The 22,063-nt window shown below is 43.5% G+C and overlaps 1 protein-coding gene across 3 annotated transcripts in view; it reads right to left on the bottom strand.

Moving 5' to 3' along the window:
* Positions 1–22,063, bottom strand: part of VPS13D (vacuolar protein sorting 13 homolog D) — a 270,781-nt gene that overhangs the window by 51,543 nt on the left and 197,175 nt on the right. For all 3 annotated transcript variants that reach the window (XM_075550922.1, XM_075550923.1, XM_075550924.1), the window contains exons 65-66: positions 10,103–10,235; positions 6,756–6,951 (exon numbers count right to left, since the gene is read on the bottom strand). In XM_075550922.1, the coding sequence (XP_075407037.1) occupies positions 6,756–6,951; positions 10,103–10,235 (329 nt within the window). The remainder of the gene's footprint in view (positions 1–6,755; positions 6,952–10,102; positions 10,236–22,063) is intronic.

Here is a 22,063-nt window from a genome sequence, read left to right as displayed (position 1 = left end):
GTCTGGAGGATCAGGACAGGATCTTGGGGGACATCAAGGTCAGTTTGCACAACTAGTTTCTATCTCTGGTGTGGAATCAGATTGCTTCTAAAACCGATGCAGGTTAAAGAGTACTTTGTGCTGGAATGGCCTCTGCAGAACAGCTTAAGACAGTAATTCTGCCACATCAATGAGAAATAATTTTACTAACAGAAAATACCACCACATCCTAAGAACATAAGGCTCTCCATTTCAATGAATAACCAAACTACACTTCTTAGATATAATCAAATACCTTGAAGGAATGAGTCACTGGGCGTGGGTGCTCAAGAGCATCATCTCAGGGACATGAAGGTCAGTTAACATAACATACTCTACAGAGCAGTTCCAGATCCTACTTGATGGAGCAATTGTGGTCTTAAAAGCTCCTGAGCAGTCACCTACCAGTACGTTGCAATGGGTTTCTCCCAGTCAGAGGAAAGAAGGGTGATGGAAATAGAGACCCGGGAAATAATTAGTCCGTTAACAATGGACCACAGAAACATGCCTTTCCACATTCCCGAGACCAGAAGAACTAAAGGGTACTCAGTCACCACTGTTCTGAAGAGGGTCACCTTAGAGCAGCAGTTCTCAACCTGTTGGTTGCAACCCCTTTGGGGGTCGAATGACCCTTTCACAGGAGTCACCACAATATATAATTACATATTGTTTTGTGATTAGTCACTATGCTTTAATTATGTTCGTTTTAAGACTGAAAATACATCCTGCATATCAGATGTTTGCATTACAATTCATAACAGAAGCGAAATTACAGTTATAAAGTAGCAACGAAAATAGTTTTATGGTTGGGGGTCACCACACATGAGGAACTATATTAAAGGGTCATGACATTAAGAAGGTCGAGAGCCACTGCCTTAGAGGGTACTGGATAAAGTGTGAGGAAACTGTAGACCAAAGTTAAAAAGCTTAAGAGAGCCCAGGCTTACTGGTTGGAAAGATACAGGTGAGATCCCCAAGACTAGTCACCCTTCAGGTCTAGAACTAAACTTATCTTGGTGGCTCAACTTTCAGCTAAACAATAGGCCTACAGAGTGAACAATGGCAATAGTGTGGTACACACACCTTAGAATAATCAACCATTTAAGATCAAAAGGACAGCATTTACCCAAGGACAAAGTTCAGAAGATTGGGAAAGAGGGCGGGATGGAAACAGGAAAGGGAGAGGAGGTAGGATAAGTGATGGTACATTGAGGGGAATGAAATAGATGAATTGAAACAAAGTATGTCAATGGATGTATGTATGGATTGTGATGAGTTGTATGAACCCTCAATAAAATGATTTTTAAAAAAAGAAGAAACAAAGTGTGTATAAATTGTTGAATGTAGAACTGATGATCTGGTCTGTAACCCTAAACCAGATTCAGAATAAGAAGTTTTTAAAAATCACCTAGAATTTTTAGTTCTTTATAGCTTCCACATTAAAATAATTTTAGTGGGGTATAATTAGCCCCCAATTTAGTTAGAAAAAACCCAACAACTGAGGTTTAAACAGGCTAAGAGACTTTGGCCAAGTGCCCATAGGAGTCATTAAGGGGGTTGGGACTCTAGCCTATTGTTTTCCAGATCAAGTGCTCTTTTCTTAACACATGGCTTCTCAAATAATAACCCTACTTTAGAACCCAAACAAATGGACGGAGGGAAATTGGTAAAAATGCTCTCATCAGAAGAGCCTATCATGCTTTCCGGGGTAATAAGCCCGTTTTATTGTTGCAGCCCACCACTGGCACAGGGCAGAGGAGTGCTCACACACTGGGCTGTATTCCGCATGGTGAGCAGCTCAAAACCACCAGCAACTGCACAGGAGAAAGACTGGGTTTTCTTCTCCTGTAAACAGTTAGTCTTGGAGATCCACAGTGGGTGCTATGAGTCAGCACTGAATCAATGGCAGTGAGTTGGGTTTTTTTTTGTGGGGTGGGAGTGGGGGGAGACGGAGCATGACGAGAGTTCCACTCTGCAACCAAAGGGTGACCATTAGTTAAAACTGAATTAACTGCAAATGGTTCCTTTTTCTTTTTCCTTTTTTTTGTTTAGCAGGTGCGATTTCTGCTATGACTCGCCCTCTCTGGGCTCCTCCAGAAACGGAGAGGAGATGCAGCAGCTTCGTTCCAACCCTTCTGAGGTTCATGCCCATAGGCCCATACCTCCCTGGCACCCTCACCTACTAGAGCCCGCGCTCCTCCAAGAGGTGAACTACTAGGCAGAGGGCTGTTTGGGGAAGATCGCAGAGAAACATTAAGGGTTGTCGTTGTCAGATGCCATCAAGTCAGTCCACTCATAGTGACCCTATGAATAACAGAATGTCCCGCACCATCCTCATCATCATGGTCATTTGAGCCCAATGCTATAGCCACGATCCATCGAGTCCAGGGTCTTCCTCTTTTTCACTGACTGAACCCATGTTCTTCTCTACGGATTAGTCCCTCCTACTCATATGTTCACTGAGTTCACTATACTTGCTTATAAGGCACATTTCAGCTATACTTCTTCCAAGGCAGATTTGTTCCATCTTTAGGCCGTCTATGATATATTTAATATTCTTTTCAAACACCATGATTCAAAGGCATCAATTCTTTGGCCTTCCTTATTCATTGTCCAGCATTCATCTGTGTATGAGGTGATTGAAAATGCCTTGACTTGGGTTAGGCACCTTAGTCCTCAAAGTGACATCTTTGTTTTTTAATACTTTATTTTGTAGGATTTCTTGAATGCTGGTTCCAAGAACACTGATTGTGGATCCAAGCATACCCATTCCTTAATTATTAAGGTTCCAAAGACCAGGTTGTTCTGTCTTTCCCCCTCTCTCCCAGTCAATCACCACTCATTGGAGTCCCTGGGGGCATCCGAGGCTGCAGGTGGTGTGGCAGAACCCCTTTCCCACCATGCCTTCCCACCATCACACAGACACACTGGTGGTTGGGTATCGCCCATTGCCTACTGCTTCCAATAGCCAGTTCTGGGTGGGAATCCTGCTCATCCTCCATCTACCCTAGTCCTAAAGTCTTTCTCTTCCTCCCATACCCTCCTCTTTGCCTGGCCTCTATTCCCTCCTGGAACCTTGCATTGGCCTGTCGCCACCCTGCACCCTATAGTTTTGGGTGGCTGGACCAGGCCTTGTTGCCATGTAGGACTCCAGACAACTGAAGATACTGCCTGAAAATGTTCCAGAGTTGTCACAAACGACATATGTCGGATCACGAGACAGTGGATAAATGAGTCGTGCGCATGAAATGAAATCCTTGACAGTGCCAGAGCTTTCTCTGTCAATCATGATGCTTATTCGCCCAGTTGTTGCCTGTGTCTTTGCATAGTCAACACAACACAGGCAAACGTTTTTTCCTGGTGTTCTCTGCTTGTAAAATGCTGAGCCTGTTTCTCCCTTTGACTTTTCTAACTCCAGGCCTTTGCACGTTTCATTATCAACTTTGTCTCCTCAAGGTGCCCTTTGAAATCTTCTGTTCAGCCTTCTTTTATTCATCACTTTCCCACTTGCTTTAGCTACTCAATTTAGCTAACTGGTCTTAAAAATTCTATCATGTGATCCCTGGTATTATTTTTATTGCCAAGCTATATTTTCCAACTCCTGATCCTTATTTACTTCCAATGTTCATATTCCAATCACAGGTAATAGCTAATGCATTTTGGTCGCATGTTTGATTGATTTCAGACTGAAGAAGGTAAAAATCTTCAAATTTTCCATCTTTGGTATTAGTGGTTGATACAAAAATTTGAGTAATAGTCCTTGTAGGCATACGGATATTATCTTATCACTGACAGCATTGTACTTCAGATAGAGCTGGAAATGTTCTTCTTAATGATGAATACGATGCCATTTCTCTTCAATTTTCCACTCCCAGCATCGTAGTGCTTAAGACTGACCGATTTAAAATGGCTAATACCAGTCCACTTCAAGTCCATTTCCCTAATTTTCTAGGATTTCCATCTTCAAAAGCTCCATCTTGAACACTTCCAACTTTTAATTATTAATGGATGTCTGAACCCGTTTCGTCTCATTTTGCATGGTGTCATATCAGCAAATGAAGATCCTGAGAGCTTTGCTACATCCACATCAGTAAGGTCAATTCTACTTTAGAGAGAATGTTTTTCCCATTTGCATATTGAATGCCTCCTCACCGAAGGGGCTCATCTTCCAGCACTCTATTAGGCATCATTCCACTGCTATTCATAAGGTTTTCACTGGCCAATTTTTTTAGCGGTACATTGCCAGCCTCTCCCCCCCCAGTCTGTCTTAGTTGAGAAGAGCCACAAAGACCTGGTCACCACGAGCGATCCTGTTGCTATTTGAAATACTGATGACATAGCTTCCAGCACTGTAGCACCCACAAGCCACTGCAGTACAGTAAAGCAGTAGACCAGTGGCCCGATTATACAGCCAGTATTGTTTGCTATACAGCAAACTGCATGACTTCTTTGTGCCTCAGGTATCTCATTTACATAGAATATATATAGCAGAAATGGGCGATGATGAAGAATGATCAGTGCTGACCACTAGTGGTTGCACTCTGTCTCTACTGGGTATGGTTCCAAGTGAAGAACATCCTGGAGGCCAGGGTCTTTGCTGTTGAGATCCTGATAATAATGCCAAGGAGTAGAATAAGAAAGTAAAGCGTGAGGTTGGTAAAGATATGGAATCAGGGTCCTGCATCATGCGCAACTGCTGTGATAGCAAAGGTCAAGCTTGAGCCAACGACTCAGACATTGGAGAGCACTCTTTAGTCTGAAAATAGGTGATTCTGACACTGCTGTGGGAGGAATCCAAGAAGGGGCAGCCAGTCAAGGCAGAGAAGTGCACTATGGGAGTGCGGAGACTAGTTATGTGGCCTTGGGCGTGATGGCTTTGAATGTTCTTGTCCTCATTCATAGATAGCAGAGGAAAATTAAATGAGACCCCATGTGCAGAAAGCTGGGCATTGAGTTCAGTACCACATTCTTTCACCTCTCAGTGCTGCACATGTCATCCCTTATTGCCTGGAACTGCAATTCTCTTGTTTTGTCCCATGGTCAACTCATCCATCCAGCTCTGGGAAAGACTTTCTTGATCCCATTGGCCAAAAGGTTAGCCAACCTTTTTTCTCTCTCTAGTTATATAGTTTATAGTACCCTGGACATCCCCTTTAGAGCATTTATCACAATTTCAGCAAAAATAATGATTTGTTTTAGGTTTGCTGCCCAACTCAGTTGTAAGTCTTTGAGATCAGGGCCCGTCTTGCTTTCTGCTCCATTCCCAATCCCAGTTTCAGAGGAAGTCTTCAACCAAAGTTTACTGGCCCAAATGAATGAATGCATAAATAACACAAAATCACATCTTCGGTGGCAATGTTGAACAGCTCAACACATGACAAGAACACCTTTCGGTAGTCACCACGGCTGTATGACTTGCACCAGGCTTCAGCAACACTTCAAAACTGGCCACGTATAAAGTCAAGAGATCAATAATCATATTTTAGAAATGGATATTCTTCAAATTTTTCTGAAACCAATCCATTCAAACCTGGATTTTAAGAATAAGGATAGTTCTTTTGGGATTCTTAGGGGTCTTTTGCCTCACACATACATGTCACCAGATCTTACTGTTCTCATAAAATGTTGGGGGTACATTTCTTAGGACTTGAGCAGGACAGGGAAAAATTCATTGGAAATACATGTGAAGTCTCTCTGCTGTCCCGCCTACACTGATTTTTATGAATGCTCCGAAGATTGTTCTTCCTATATATCTAAGAATAGAAGGCAATTTAACTGAAGTAAACTCTGCAGATCCTGTTTTAGAAAGCAGTGGTTTCTATATCGGAGACTTCTGGCAGCACACATTACAAGGTTCCTGACTACAGTCTCTAGCATCTCCCTCCTGCTGTGGTGTGGTCACGAAGGTTCCAAGGTGACACACAGAGGTTTCCGCTGATTTGGGAACAATTTCCCTGAAAATTCTATTAAAGGGAGCGATAGAATGTGAGCACTGTTCAGGACACAAGGACTCTTCAAGGAACATGTATTACTCAGGCAGCAACAAAATCCTTCTGGACACAGTCAAGTTCAGCTTGGCTAAGAATCATAACATTCATTACATCCTTAGTTGATAAGACTCCCCAATTAGTTATCCTGAAAGGGGAGGCTAGATACGTCACTAAAATAAATAGATAATGCGAGTGCTTGGGTTCTGTGAGACTTAGAGCTATCCTGGTAGTCTCAGCTGGTGTCGAGGCAAGACAACATCCCACAGCAGAACTTCATGACTTGTTTATAGTCTCTTGTCTTTCTCAGGTTACGGTATTGGCTAGATCTACCTAGTGAACCTCTATGGCAGGGATTCTAGGACTAGCTATGGGGCCTAGCAGCAAGGACCCTGCTTACAGTTATCTGTCAGTTGTCTTAATGGGCAGATGGAGGGCTCCAGTTGCCTTGGTGACCAAGGAAGGCATGTAAGGATGAAATCTTATGTCTGATATCTCAATGAAAGAAACCAACATTATTCATAAGCAATGCATATATCCGAGAAAATGTGTCAGCCAGCTTTTTTGTGTCTCATTTTCAAGTATTCCTATAAGGCGAGAAGTTTGTTGTACTTACTGTTTTTTTTTTTTAAATCACATAATTGAAGCAGTGGTTGCATAATAAAATACATCATCATGGATTATAAACAGTAGACCTGAGGAAGCAATTACAAAAGCCACTGGCCCCGCTCCCTGCCCAAGACCACTGACCTGGGGCCGCTGAGCGTGGCTGTGTCTCTCACTGCCTGGGCTGTTTCTGATGCAAAATCCAGGGCGCCCGCCACTGGCTTGGTTACAGTGCCAACAAGGCCTTTCCCAAGGCCAGATATGAAACCGCTGACACCCCCTTCCGTTTTCACACCTTCAACTGTTGAGGTTATAACACTCGTCAGTCCACCAATGATACCTATGGGAAACGACAGGGCTGTTATCACCTGGCTGAGGACAAAAGCAAAAGCATTTAAAACCAAGCCCCTCAACTCCATTCATCCGGCAGCCACTCCTGTGAGCATTCTGCTCACTGTGTAACAGACAAACTCCAGACATGCCAACCCAGTAAAGTCAGAAGTGTATGTTATGCATCGTCAGAAAGATGTAAAGTGTGTTCCAGTTAATCAAAGAATAGCTGGGAGGCAGTCTTTCAGCTCCAGAGCCTCAGGAGGACATGGACAACCTGGAGGGGAAGCAAGGCAGTAGGACCTAAATCAATGTGAGAACAGAAATAGCTCCCCTTCCAAATAGGGAAAAGCATGAAGATGTTGGGATCCTATGAAAGATAAGGTGTGGAGACAGATAACTATAAACTGGTTCTCAGATTTCAAAGACACTATGTGATGGGCCAATACTGCCACATGTTTGAAATGGGGTAAAAGCTCCTGCAGCTTTGCTGAAACCAGACACAGGCAATTCTATGTAGTATAGCTTCTGAAGGGCACCCTCCAAAATGTCAAAGCCAGATGAAATCCCAATAGAGCCAGTGCAATGGACCACGCATGGTCAAAAAGACTTGCAAACATTTTGAAATGGGAACGCAGTGGCCTGGGAGTCTCAACAGTGGTCAGAACTTGGCACAGGCTGAAGAGGACACAGGCACTGAAGGGAAGAGCAGGGCCCTGCTGGGGGAGCAGTTCCAGGACCTGTGCCAGGGACCTCACAGGATGTTTACCCTTGATAGTGGGGGTGTGAGGAAGCACTCTAGACTCTTCAGCTCTAGTGAGACAAATTGGTAAAGGAAACTCCTTGGGTGAGAACGTCTTAACAATTCACAATGGGTCTTTTGGACTCTGGGCCCATTTGCTCTAGTTAGGCAATATCCCTTTTCCAACTTGTGAAATAAAGTTTATAGCAGAGCATAAAGTCTGAACAAGGGTTCAGTGGGGGTCCCCAGAGGCAGGGCATTGCTGAGCTTGAGTCAAGCTGGGCTCAGAGAGGGCACTATGCAGACAACTACCATTTTTTAGGCCAGTGAGGTTCAGTGGATTCTGATCTCTGTCATCTTTTAAGGTCTTTTCATCCCGGATGATGAATCTCACCCAAGGTGAATCCATTGCCATTGAGTTATTTCACACACGTAGTCCCCTGTGCTTTGGAGTCGACCTGTGGTCTGTAGAGTTGTCGATGGCTGTGATCCTAGGAAGTAGGTCGCTAGGTCTTGCTTCCACAGTACTGCTGGTAATCAGGTATAAACGAACACCTCATTCTAGGCTACGTTTTTTGTATTTTTCAGGGCTTAGCAGGTCTTCCTTGCATGTAAGTAAGTTTGAAGGCTTGAACAAGCCACTCATATTTGCAGCACACTTACAATGTCCACCTGAAAAATGAGGACAGCCATGCTCACTCTCGCTCTCCACCTCCCAAGGATCTTAGACAGAAAAAGGCAATTATCCATAGTAAAGGACTTTATATTCATTTCAGAGGGAGGGGGGCTCTGTAATAGGACAATGCTCTGGAGTCATTACTACAGTAGAAAAAGAGGATAAACCAGCCCCCAAATGATTACCCAATAGTCAACTTTTAAAGCCCATAAACTCCATCAAATTTTCCTTCCAGCCTGATGTCTCCTTAGGCACTGCTCTACTAACAGTTGGGCAGGCTCAGGCACAGCCAGGGCATTTTGATCCAAACCTCCCATTCGGTAAAGTCGATAAACAAAAACTCTGCTCTAAATACCATGCCATAAACACAAAGAGACATAGGAATTTTAATTGGTTTATACTCCTTTCTCCTCCACATGCAGATAGATAGTCAAGAATTGATCAGTCTTGACATGATTTTTGATCGCTTCAGACTATCGCTAAGAATCTGGTACAAATTGTTCTGCTTGGCATGATACCCTGGAAACCATACGAAATCATCCAAGATGCGCTTTCTCCTCTCAAGGTAACCCCACTCTCAGGAGGGGGAGCATGCGCTAACCCTCCACTCAGCCCACACAGCTTTGCTCTCCCAAATGCTTGCGGTTGAGTGGCTCCTGACGCATAGCAATCTAATTAAGCACAAGTTAGATGCCCCCATGGAGTTTCTAAGACAGCACAGCTTTATAGAAGCACACTGCCACATCTTTCCTCCATGGTGTAGTTGGTCAGTTCAAACTGCCAACCATTCAATAGCAGCCGAGTACTTAACCACCGTGCCACCAGGGATCCTATGTGTGTTCTAAAACCAAACCCAAATCCACTGCCATTCAGCTGATTCTGACTAATAGTGACCCTCTATATGATTTCTGAGACTGCAGACTTTTACCGGGCAGCCTCATTTTCCTCCTGCACAGCAGCTGGTGAGTTTACATCGCCAGTTACAGCCTAACACAGCACCATCAGGCTTCTGGTGGTCTTTTAATTCTAACTAAAGGAGGTGGAACTGGGAAATCTTCATTTGAGTAGGGACTTAGAGGTTGAGTGGAATTTAGATAGGCAAGGAAGGGGTGGGAGTAGGGGGAGGGGGTAGAAAGGACGAGAGTGAGCCAGGACTGGGAGGCTTGTCTGAGACACAATGGCTGGAAGTTTACTGGGTTCATGGTGCCAAGGGCTTTGACTGCCATGCTAACAAACTGTTGAGAAAAATGTCACAGGAGGAAAATGAGTCAAGAATTCAAAGATTCTGGGACTGAGCAAATGCTTGCTATCCACTCTATCTCTTAGGTCCGGGGATGGGTAACTGGGACAAATGCGAGCTTATGCAAGGCTTAGAAAAGATCCAGGCCACAGACCTGGCAGCCAGCTCCAGGCTTCATTTCTGATTTGAAAGGAATGGTCAGAAAGCCATAACAGGGTCTGAGAAGAGATTCCACTGATCAGTCCTTGTGATACATAGGGAACAGAAGTCAGAGACCAGGGAAGGAACATTTGGAAAAGAGATGGACGCACTTTCATGTGCTGCCACATTTGGATCACTAAGAGGATAAAATAAGAGAGCTTGCACAGCTACCGGGCACAACAAGACACCAGGCCAGGATTTCCACTGCTGTCAGCTTTGTTTTTCCTACTGGCAGTCAGCTGGGTGACCCGGCCCCAGCCTGCCTCAACCCTTCCTTTCCAGCCAGCTATCATTTGACTTACCATGAGCCAGGCCATGGATGCCGGCCACTAGGTGCTCACCGCTGGTGGCCGCATGGTATCTGATGTATTCCCGTTCTGACTGATGCCGATTGTCCATCGTTTTCCCTAAGCCATCTGATAATGTCCCCGCAAACTGTAGTGGATTCAAACACAAGGCGGGGAAATGTGAGTCTCAGCACTATGTTTCCTATTTTAAATACATACCTTCTCTATCTCCTAGCTGACAGTCAGTAGTGACTGACTGAAAGAGAGCATCATTACTGAACACATGCATACACACTGTATGGGGTGTGCCCTGGTGGACACAAGGCTTGAAATGCAACAAGACTGCAGAAAAGTTATGGAGAAGTTAAAGGTAAGGTGTAGGAGAAAAGGAGAGGTGTGTTGGGACCGTGCTGTGGTAAGGACCTGGGCTCTTGCTGTGGGAAGCAGACGATTCAAAACAGGAAAGGTGACAAATGATTACCTTAGGGTTTGATATAAAAACCTCAGACACTAGCCTTTCTACAGTAATGCCTATTCTTTCATTTATCTAGCAATTACCAAGTGTCTGTTAGGTGCCAATCCCTGGGTATCACAAGTCAAAATGAAGTCGATGAAAGGATGAGGCAGTGTGACCCTTGAACTCACAACTTGAGATACAAAAGCGCCCTCCCCCTAAATCAGAGCCAAATTGTATCTCTATCCTGGCATACTTTACCAGAGAGCCTGTCTCACCTACCGAATCCGGATAAGGCATAAAACTCTTGTTTTGTCACAAGACAATTGGAAAAGGTTTAACATGACAGTTAATAAACCACAGGGTACTTATTCTCATCATTCAGGCATAAAAAGAGCAGGCTATCAGATGTCTAATTAACCTTCTTGGGAAGGATCTACCAAAACAAGTGGTTTAAGTGCCAATGACCCAGGACTAACCTTTTAGAAAACTCACAGGAATGTTATTTAGATATAAGCTCAGTGGAAAGATTCAAGGCGAACAGCCTGCCTTGCAGAAAGACCCAGTACACCCAGTAGGCTGGATTTAGGCTGGGGAACTTACTCTTTCTACTTTAGCGGTGGTGGTGGTGGTGGTGAGGGGAGTGCGGTCCACAGATCTGCCCCGGGAACCATCACCGATATTAGTGGCAGGTGAGTTCTGGACACAACAGAAGTAATCAAGGAAGAAACGACAATTCCACACCAAGCAGTGGTTACTGGAGGGAGATCTGGGACTACCTGTTCCTGTCCTCAGTCCTAGTGCTCCGAGACTGAGGACAGTGGTGACTGACTTTCCTGGAGATGCAATCCCTCCTCTCATTGTCCATTTGTTTTGTGCTGCACTTTCCCTATCACTGCTTCAAACCAGAGAATTCAAGTTCATTCATATGAATTTTACCATTTTCTTAGAAGAACTGGAGACACCACGAAGTGCTGCAAAACCAGCACTGTCGATCATGACCTGGAGACTTGTCAGTGATGGCACAAGGGGAATGTGGGCGCGTGGACCACCCCGGGGGACAGCGTCAGAGGGGTGACAACCAAAAGACTGCCTATCAAAACTGTGCGCAGTGTTTCACAGAAATGGACGGCTGTTCATGAAAACGTGCCTGCAGCAACTTTTAACAAAGCACAAGCACAATATATCTGCAATGCTAAAGCTCTACCAGGCATCCTCACACTACGCCGAGGGCCACATTCGGCCCACCGAGGACATTTATCCGGCCTGCTGAGTGTTTTTGCCCCCTTTGTTTTTTTACTTCAAAATAAGATATGCGCAGTGTGCTTAGGAATTTGTTCATAGTTTTGTTTAAACTACAGTCCAGCCCGCCAATGGTCTGAGGGACAGTGACTAACTGGCCCCGTTTAAAAAGTTTGAGAAGCTCTGCTCTAGCCTAACTGACTCCCAGCTGTTGTTAGGACCCAATTACATGACGCTTCAAATAGTGTGGCTTCATCTGTATGTGCTGTGCTGATTTTGCTGTTGTCGTCGCTGTTTGTAGAGTTACTTTGTCAAATTATCTGGCGTTTTAGCTATAATACTGTGGTAATTAGTATCTGTAAAACTCTACCTGTACCTTTTTTGAGATTGAAGTAGTAATGAAAGGAAAAGGAGAAAAATAAAAAGGCTTCCGCTCAGTTATTAATCATGTTCTAATGTAATTCGATGTAGAAAAAATTTTACAAAACACTTGTTAGTGTTCACACAGTCTAAGAAATATTATACTTAAGCAATTTATATCTGTTCTTTTTTCTTGTTAAGTGCCACAGAATCAGTTCCAATTCATAGCAACCCTAAATACAACAGAACGAAACACTGCCTGGTCCTGTGCCATGTCCACAACTGTTCTTATGTTTGAGGCCATCAACACAGCCACTGTGTCCATCCATCTTGTCAGGGCCCTCCTCTTTTTCACTGTCCCTCTACTCTACCAGGCTTGATGGTCTCCTCCAGGGACTGGTTTCTCTGGACAATGTGTCTATGCATATGAGGAGAGGGCTCTCCATCCTTGCCTCTAAGGATCATTCTGACTGTACTTTCCCAATCATTCCTCCAATGCTGCTGCCATATTCTTCTTCAGCTTCTCGAATTATTTGCTCAACAACTGTATTCACCACATATAATCCTAGGATTACCATTAATCAAGAATCTGTATGATCCAGTATGGGAAGGGGTTCAGATCACACCAAGTGACCGTGTCAGAGGGGGTGACACAAAATGACTGCCTACCAAAATGCTGTGTAGTGTTTCAGCAGAAATTGATTATATTTATGAAAATGTTCCTGTAGTTAGTATCCTGGAAGATGCCGCGAGGTAGCGTACCGGGTGACACCAGCCCTGTGGATGCCCCTGGGGCTTCAGTCAAAGGGAGAGCCCCACTACAGAGACTCTTTGCATAGGAAAAGGGCCATAAATTTGGGCATCTGACTGAACCAGAGTTCAGTCTCCTCTCAACCATCCCCGCTGCCCCTATGAGCCTCTGCTCTGTATCTGAAGCCGAGTGAGGATACCTATTCACTATGTGGATGGAAGGATTTATGACAATGGCTAAGAGTTTGGCATCTACCTATCATTTGTATTAGGAAAAAGTGATTAAAATTATTATTAGTTAGCTCTTAGTTTAAGGAGAACTCTCAGTACCATTTGAGAAAAGTCTTCTGAAGACTACAGCCATTTACACTAAGACTGAACAACAACAAAAACAACAAGAAAACACTTCTGTTTCCATCATATTAGTGTTTCCCAAAATGGGTGATACTGCCCCCCAGGGAAGTGCTGGAACAGCCCAGGGGCCTGCAAAAGCAGACACCTCCATCTGATCCTGGATTGTGTACAAGTTTCTCCTAACAGGGTGTGGGAGGTGTTCAGTAATAGGGGTGGTAAGTCAAACACATTTGGGGATGTATGCATCAGATAATCACCAAGTTTCAAAATGAGTTCTTGGAGTACCATCTTTGGTGATTTCTAAAACCCTTTCCAACTCAGACCGAGTAACATACAACCCAAATCAGAACGTCTTGATTAAACATTTACTCTGGAGCCAGCCTGGATTTAAGAAGTGCATGGGACAACAAAAGAAATCACAGCCTTGGGCCCCTGTTTTAAAGGAGCTGGCAGTCTTGTTGGGAAGATAACAACCAGAGACAAGAATCTGGAACACAGATTGTAAGCACTCAAGAATCCAGAGAGGAGAGAAAAATGTGACCTTAGCTTTGGAAAGGGTCAAAAAGCAAGTTCCTGCTGTGTTCTGGAATTGTGCAGACTGCCGGTGGTGTTAATTTTAGAGTCTGGACAGAAATGCCAATCACTGGAGGCCACAGTGTGGAGGGCCTGATGGAGTGGAAGGGCTATGGCTCGAAGCATCTCCGAGAGGCATGAGCTCCACCGGAGGACACCAAGGAGCACCAGATTACATGCTGGAACTGGTTCTTATCTTCTAAAACTAGCTGCCATTCCTAGGAAGAACAATCACGTTAAAGTCCCCTCTACCTAGCAGCAGACTAAGAAGAAGTTAAAAATCCTGAATCCCTCGCCCCCTAAAGAGAGACTTATGGGAGAAGAATCTAGGCAAACTGCCCAATACAACCCCCCACCCACAATGCCAATAAAACAAATTTAATATCCAAGATTTATGAGTGAGCCTATGCCAAAAGCTTAATTGCCAATTGGTTCTGCTGCAGCAGTCGTGGCACCACCAGCGCTGACTGGCTTCTGGGTCATCATCATGCAAAGCTACCATGACTGACCCCAAGAGGACAAGACAAGGGGACCAAAGAGATCGTCCTTCCTCCTAAAGCTGGATTCTTCCATGTGCTATGTCGGATGCCCCACCTCTACTATGGAAATGAGCCTATACATAGCCAACGTACTCTAGGACTTCCATCTGAATTCTCTCTTCTTCTGTATCAAAACTACTACACCAGCCAAGTGGTTCGGTTCTTTGCAGAGGTAAAAGATTCAGAGATCTCAGTAGAAAAAGATGACAAGGGTCTTTACCCCTAGACATGAGGTTTTGAGAACTCAGAACACTTTGGCCAATGTTGAAATCTATGATCCAACCAAATCTGTGCTGCTGAGGGTTTAGGCACATTCTACTTGCCAAGGCATCTTCCAGGAATCACACCTAGCAGGATGATCACAATGGGAAATGGAAGCCCGGGGCTAGCAAATATGCAAGAGAGGGGGAAACAAATCCCAGGGGCCCGGGTTAATGGTGCCTGTGGTAGTTGCAAAATCTGGTGTCAATTTGGGACTTGAGAGGATTAAGAGTGAAGGGGTGGGGCCTAGTCTGTCAATCCGGTCATAGCCAATGAGACCTCTGTGTGGGCATGGCCTTCCTCTGAGGATTCTGGGAATTCCTGGATTTCCTCCTTGGAGGAGGGAGAGACTCTCTAACTACTTATTTCCTGAGAGACTCTCAGCTAACAAAACACATGGAATTACTCTAGACCTCTGGAGCCGGAGAAGCCATGTGGAGACCCCTGCCAGCGCTGAGATGCCTACAGCACCAGTGGATCCACAAAACTTTCTACCCATTGGCCTTTGATCTTAAAGCACTTGGCATCATTGCCATGTGTTTCGTGAGTCTGAAGAAGACTTGGACACATGGGCTAATATCGGACATAAAAACTTAATCTGGACTGGGCTGGGATGTTGTCTCAATATCTAATTACTCTTGTATATAAAGCTTTCTTTATTTTCTTCTCTTTAATCTGTCTTTATTTGAAAATTTGGTATTGATTTAAAAAATCATTTTATTAGGGGCTTGTACAACTCATCATAATCCATACACACATCCATTGTCTCAAGCACATATGTTGCCATTATCGTTTTCAAAGCATTTTCTTTCTACTTGAGCCCTTGGCATCAGCACCTCATTCACCCCTCCCCTTCCTTCTCTCACAAACCCTTGATAATTTACAAATTATTATTTTTTCATGTCTTGCACAGTCTGATGTCTCCCACACCCCCTTGTCTGTTGTCCATCCCCCTAAGAGGGGATTATATGTAGATCATTGTGATGGTTCCCCTTTCTCTCCCCACCTTCTCCTTACCCTCCTGGTATGTCTACTCTCAAAATTGGTTGAGGAGTTAATCTGTCCTATATTCCATGTTTCCAGCTCTTATCTGTACCCATGTACATGCTCTAGTCTAGCCAGATTTGAAAGGTAGAATTTGGGTCAAGATAGTGGGGCGGAGGGCAGAGGTAGCATGAAAGAAACAGAAGAAAGCTATATGTTTCATCAGTGCTACATTGCACCCTTACGGGCCCATGACACGTCTGTAAGGGGATGTCCAATTGCTTACAGATTGGCTTTGGGCCTCCACCCCGCACTCTCCCCCGCGCCACCCCCACCCCCCACCCCCCGCACTTCACATTATGCTTTCTTTGCTCTGGGTCTTTGGTGCCTGATACCTGATTTCATCGACACCTCATGACGATACAGGCTGGTGTGCTTCTTCCATGTGAGCTTTGTTGTTTCTCAGCTAGATGGCCGCGTGTTTATTTTCAAGTCTTTAAGACCCCGGATGCTATATCTTCTGATAGCTGGACACCATCAGCTTTCTTCACCACATTTGATAAAGCTCTTTCTTACGTACACACAAGGGTCTATGAGTTTGTTTCTCTAGCTGCCATTAAGTCAATTTTGAATTGTGGTGACCCCAAATAGATGTGCTCCATAGGGATTTTCAGTGGTTGAGTTTTCAGAAGGAGAGAGCCAATACTTTCTTCCAAGGCAGCACGAGGTGGGTTTGAAGTATCAAACTTTTTAAGCATTGGCTCAACCCAGGGACTCCTATCTAGATGATATTATTGTTAAGTATTATCCAGTTGGTTGGTTCTTAGAGATCTTATATACAACAAAGTGAAACACTGCCCAGACCTGCACCATCTTTACAATTGTTATGCTTGAACCCATTGTTTTAGCCACTGTTTTAATCCATCTTGTCAAGGGTCTTCCTCTTTTTCACTGACCTCTTTTTCCAGCAATGATGTCTCAAGGGACTAGTCTCTCCTGATACCACAGCCAAAGTATATGAGATGAAGTCTTGCCACCCTTGCTTCAAAGTAACATTCTAGCAGGACTCTTCAAAGACACATTTGTTCATTCTTCTGGAAGCCCATGGTACTTTCAATCTTCTTCACCAATACCATAACTCAAATGCATAAATTCTTCTCCAGTCTTCCTTTTTCACTATCCAGTTTTCAGATACACATGAGGTAATTAAAAATAACATGCCTTGGGTCTGGCACACTTAAGTCTCTAAAGTGATCTTTTTGTTATATAATATTTTAATGAGGTCTTGTGCAGATTTGTCCAATGGAATATATAATTTGATTTCTTGACTGCTATTTTCATGGCTGTTGATTGTGGATCAAAGTAAAATAAAACCCTTGACAGCTTCAACTTCAACCTTTTCCCTATTTGTCATAATGTTGCTTATTGATCCAGTTTTGAGCATTCTTATTTCCTTTATGTTGAGGTATGAGGAGCCCTAGTGGCGTGGGTTACACATTGGCCTGCTAACGGCAAGCTCAACATTTCAAAACCACAGGCTGCACCTTAGGAGAAAGAGGCTTTCTATTCCCATGAGGCTTTTAGTCTTGGAAACCCACAGAGACAGTTCTACCCTGTCCTATAGTCACTATGAGTCAGAGTCCACTGCATGGCAGTGAATTTGGGCCTGGTGAGGAGGAGTTCAGTATTTTAATTTTCACCAGCAAGTCCTTCAAGCTGCTTTCCCATTCAGCAAGCAAGTAGTGTCATCCCCGTCTTACAGGCTGCTAATGAGGCTTCCTCTAATCCTGATGTCACCTTCTTCTTTACTGATTACTTGCCGAGTATACAAACTGAGTAAGTATGGTGAAATACAACTCTGATGCACAACTTTCCTCATCTCAAGTCACTCAGGAGTCCCTTGTCCTATTTGAATGGATATATCTTGGTCTATGCACAACTTCTGCATGAGCACAATTAAGCATTCTGGGATTCCCGATCTTCTCAGTATCAGAAAGAGTTTGGTATGGTCCATATAGTTGCAGGTGTTTCCACAGTCAATAAAACATAAATACCTTTCTAATGTTTCCTACTTTCAGTCAAGACCCATTTGACATCACAATGATATTCATTGTTCTATGCTCAGATGTACAACTGTACCTGTTTTTTTTAATAATCTGCAAAAAATTTAGTTGCATGTGCTATTAATAATACCATTCAATAAATTTTGCATTCCCTTGGATCACCTCTCTTTGGAATGGGCACAAAGATGGATCTCTTCCAATTTATTGGCCAGGCAGTTGTTTTCCAAATTTCTTGCTATAGATGAGTGGGTGCTTCCAGAGATGCATCATCAGTTGTTGGAACATCTCAACTGATATTCTGTCAACTACTGGTGTCCTGCTTTTCTTCACTAATGCCTTCAATGCACCTTGGACTTCTTACATTAATTCAGCGGTTCTCAACATGTGGGTCGCAACCCCTTTGGGGGCCGAGCAACCCTTTTCTTAGGGGTCACCTGACTCAAAACAGTAGTAATATTACAGTTATGAAGTAGCAATGAAAATAATTTTATGGTCGTGGGTCACCTTAAATGGTTGAACACTGAGGAACTTTTTGATACTGACTACATATTCCATCATCTTTTAATGCTCCCTATGTTAATTCAATATTTTGCTCATCGAATCCTTCAACATTGCATTTCAAAGCTTGAATTTTTTCCTTTCAGTTCTTTCATCTTGATAAATGCTAAGTGTGTTTGTTTTGGGCTCTAATAAGTGCCAAGATTGTGCATGTTTCAATATAAATACTTTTTCTTCTTGAATAGCCATTTGAAATCTATTCTTTTGATACATCATTCCTTATATTTTCTTTAGCTACTCTACCTTCAAGAGCAAGTTTTAAAGTTTCCTTTGACATTCGTTTTGATCTTTTTGTTTCTTTTAATTACATTAAGCTTTTTGTCACTAGGAGTCCAATGGGTCAGATCTGTTCTTGGTGTAAAACACATGGAGGAGGCACTTAATGTTGTATTTGGCCCTCGTGGATGTTTCACTTTTCTTCAGCTTCTATTTGACCTTGTAGGGCTCAGCCCCTGGCTTTGTTCTGCCTGATGATACTCAGCTTCTTTCTCCATTATCTTGTTCCATAGATAGTCCATTTAATTCATATTATTCCATCTATGGAAATCCATGTGTATAATAACCATTCATGCCATTGAAAAATGGTATTTCCAATGAATGTCACTGGTCTTGCAAAATTCCACCATGAAATCTTCAGCCTTAATACTTTCACCGTCTACATTTCCCACATATTTATCCTTCTTCTGTTTCCAATTTTCTCGTTCCAGTCATCAATAAATTTACATGAATTTTTGAATGCATGCTCGATTAATTTCAGACTGCAGAAGTGGGTTTAAAATCTTCAATTCTTCAACATAAGCATTACGAGCTGGTGTGCAAATTTGAATAAAATACATTCTTCTTTATGGGTATTTGGCTATTTTCCTTTCACAAGCAAGATTAGACTTCAAGATCGATCCTGAAATGTTCTTTTTGGTGATATGATGAATATGATGCCATTTCTCTTGACTTTGTCATTCCCAATGTAGTAAACCATAGAACTTTTTGGATTTAGGGATTAAAATACCAGGCCACTTGAGCTCACAATGTCTAGAATATTGATCTTTATGTACTCTTTTTCAGTTTGATAACCTCTAATTTTCCTAGATTCATACTTCATATATTCCACACTCCATCTGCTAATGGATACTTACAGCTATTTTTTACTCATTTTGAGTCATGTCACAATAGAAAATGAAGGCTCCCCAAAACTATACTCCATTCCCATCATTAGCATCAAATCTACTGGCACTATGTTACACAACGTTTTCACTGGGCAATTTTCTTAAAAAAATAGTACACCAGGTTCTTCTTCCCAGTTGTCTTGGTCTTGAAGCTCCACTGAACTTGGCCTACTGTGAGTGGCCCTACTGTGGCATCAGCCTCAGCATCTCAGTACTGTTCAAGCACCATGGTAACAAGAAATAGAGTGGTGGTCTTCATATATCAAATGGGATAAGTCAATTCTGTAGGACTGTTGTGAGCATTAAATGAGAGCGTGTGCATGTAGGGTTTGACATGGTCTGGCTCCCAAAGTGAAATAGCAGTCACCTGGCAAAATGGGAGCTATCCTTGAAGGGGACACCTAATCCCCAGGACACACAGCATATGCTAGGTTTTGACACTAGGAAAGGGGCACACAGTATAATCACAGGGTATTTTGTAGATAATTTGTTAACTCTGCTTATTACAAATAATAAGGGTACTTGCAGAGACTACGGCCGTGTAGCTAATGTATAGCAATTTTAAGTTCACGAAGTACTTAAGGTTACAAATGACTATTGTCCTAGAGATGATGACAGGTTCCAAGGAACAGAATGTCCTTCAGAAAATCTACTACTGTACCTGTAGGAGCAACAATGACACCGCCCCCACAACTCCTCCCAAAGCTGCAGTAGAAGTACAGTTGTGAATTCTGAACCCCAGCCCACCGTCATCAATTTCTAGAATATCTTATTTTCACCAAGGGTACTTTAAGATGCCCGTTCTATTGCACAGTTAACACACATTGTACGTCAACACCCTACCTGAAAGAAAAGAAAAGGAAGAAAGAAAATCCCATTATCTACACAAACGGAGACACTGCATATTAAGTCAGAGTTTGGGGCCTGGCACTGAGCAGTTGATTTTATAAAACTGAAATTCAAGTAGATGCTGGAATGGTGCAAGGGGAAAAAATTCACACTGTGTCTCTCTGTTCTGTCCTATCAGTTTTCCTGGCCCTTTTACGATCTTCAGCGAGCATGGGATGCCAAAGGTATTTGGCCAGTGTAACAAGAGCCGGGGCTTGAATTTCTCCCCCTCTCCCGGCTTCTTCTTTCACAGTTATTTACCTAATGGAAATTTCCTCTTTAATAGCCTTGGCTCCACTGAGTAATTGCTGGTGACAGTATCTTCCTTGTCACCAGGCAGATGGTGACCATGTATAGGAGGATGAGAGAGAGACAGGACAGGTAGCAGCATCAGGGAGAGGGTTTGAATTCTTCCAAGTAGACTTTTAGAGCAGCAAATCTCAGTCACCAGGCCAGATCAAATTCTGATCAGCATGGCTTGCAACGAGTTACTCTTACACATGAAAATTCAGAAAACTCACCTGTATGGTGTGCCTGCAGCTAAGGCTAATGTGGACTCTGTCGGGTAGCCATAAGGTAGGTCAAACAGCAGGGCGAAGAGATCACAAAGAACCGGGCTCAAACCCATACTCCCACTTACCAATTTACAACCTGATCAGAGTGACTAAACTTTTCTAAACTTCAGCTTCCGCATTTGCAAACAGATAACTGCTGCTTTTAAGGGTTAAGGTACTAATGTAAAAATTATGTAATACAAATAATGTAAAATGCTTAAGACCACGCGTGTGTGCGTGCACAAATCCTTTGCCACTGGGTCAGTTCCCATCAGTGACCCCATAGGACAGGCTCGAGCGTTCTTGAGGCTGTGACCTCTTCTGGCGCAGACTGCACACCTTTGTCCCACCGTGAGCGGGAACTGTTGGCTTTTCTTTGAGCAGCTGGGTGTTCGGTTACCAGTTCGCAACTCCCAGTGTAATAGACAGTCAAAAATACCCACAGTTAAAAATTATTCTCCAAGTGTGAGCTTTGCTTTGGCGTTGTAGAACCCTCTTGTGATACTTGTGAGAAGGGGGCTCATGTGACCCCAGAAGCACCGGCTGACTCTTATTTGACACAAGGCAAATCAAACAGCTAGTTATCAGTCAGTCACAAAAAGAAGGGAAACAGTTCTACTCTATCCTCTAAGGTTGCTGTAAGTAGGGAGATGGGTGAGGCCATGGGGAGGGGCAGAGAGAAAGGGCATTTGGGGAGCCTAGTCACTACCCCACAAGAAGTGGGACAGGTTTGTCTGTTCTCAGCTCTGCCTGGTTGTGGAGTTTGGATGGCCCTGGAGGTAAAGAGAGAAAGGGGGCTAGGATCCAGAAAGAGAAGCCTGAATGAGACTAACAGACATTTTAGAGTCAAGAAAGACAGTACCCCAAGAAAATGCCTGAGCCTGTGACCTTGTTATTTTTGTGTCTCTGGCAAGCTCAAAGCCCTCCTACCTAAGACACACATTATGTTGCTGTTTCACAGATAAACACTTATCAGGTAACAGACACCTCCTTGCAGTTAAAAAACAAACTTATCCAAAGCCAACCAGCATTATCTCAGCACACAAGGTCTAAACACATGCAACAAAGTCAGGCCTCAAGATTGCCGTTTGCCTTAACCAGCCCAAGACACACGCCTGCTGAATTGGCAAGTCTCTTGCAATTCCGCAACTCTGACCCACTTGTGAACTCAGATGTTGTTTCAGATTAATCTGTAGACCCAGAGTGGCTAGAAACGCTCCGTATTAGGATTTT

The sequence above is a fragment of the Tenrec ecaudatus genome, chromosome 1 (genome assembly GCF_050624435.1).
Source record: "Tenrec ecaudatus isolate mTenEca1 chromosome 1, mTenEca1.hap1, whole genome shotgun sequence".
In the NCBI taxonomy this organism is placed as follows: domain Eukaryota; kingdom Metazoa; phylum Chordata; class Mammalia; order Afrosoricida; family Tenrecidae; genus Tenrec; species Tenrec ecaudatus.
The sequence above is the reverse complement of the archived record's forward strand: the minus strand, read 5'-3'. Positions and strand labels throughout refer to the sequence as shown.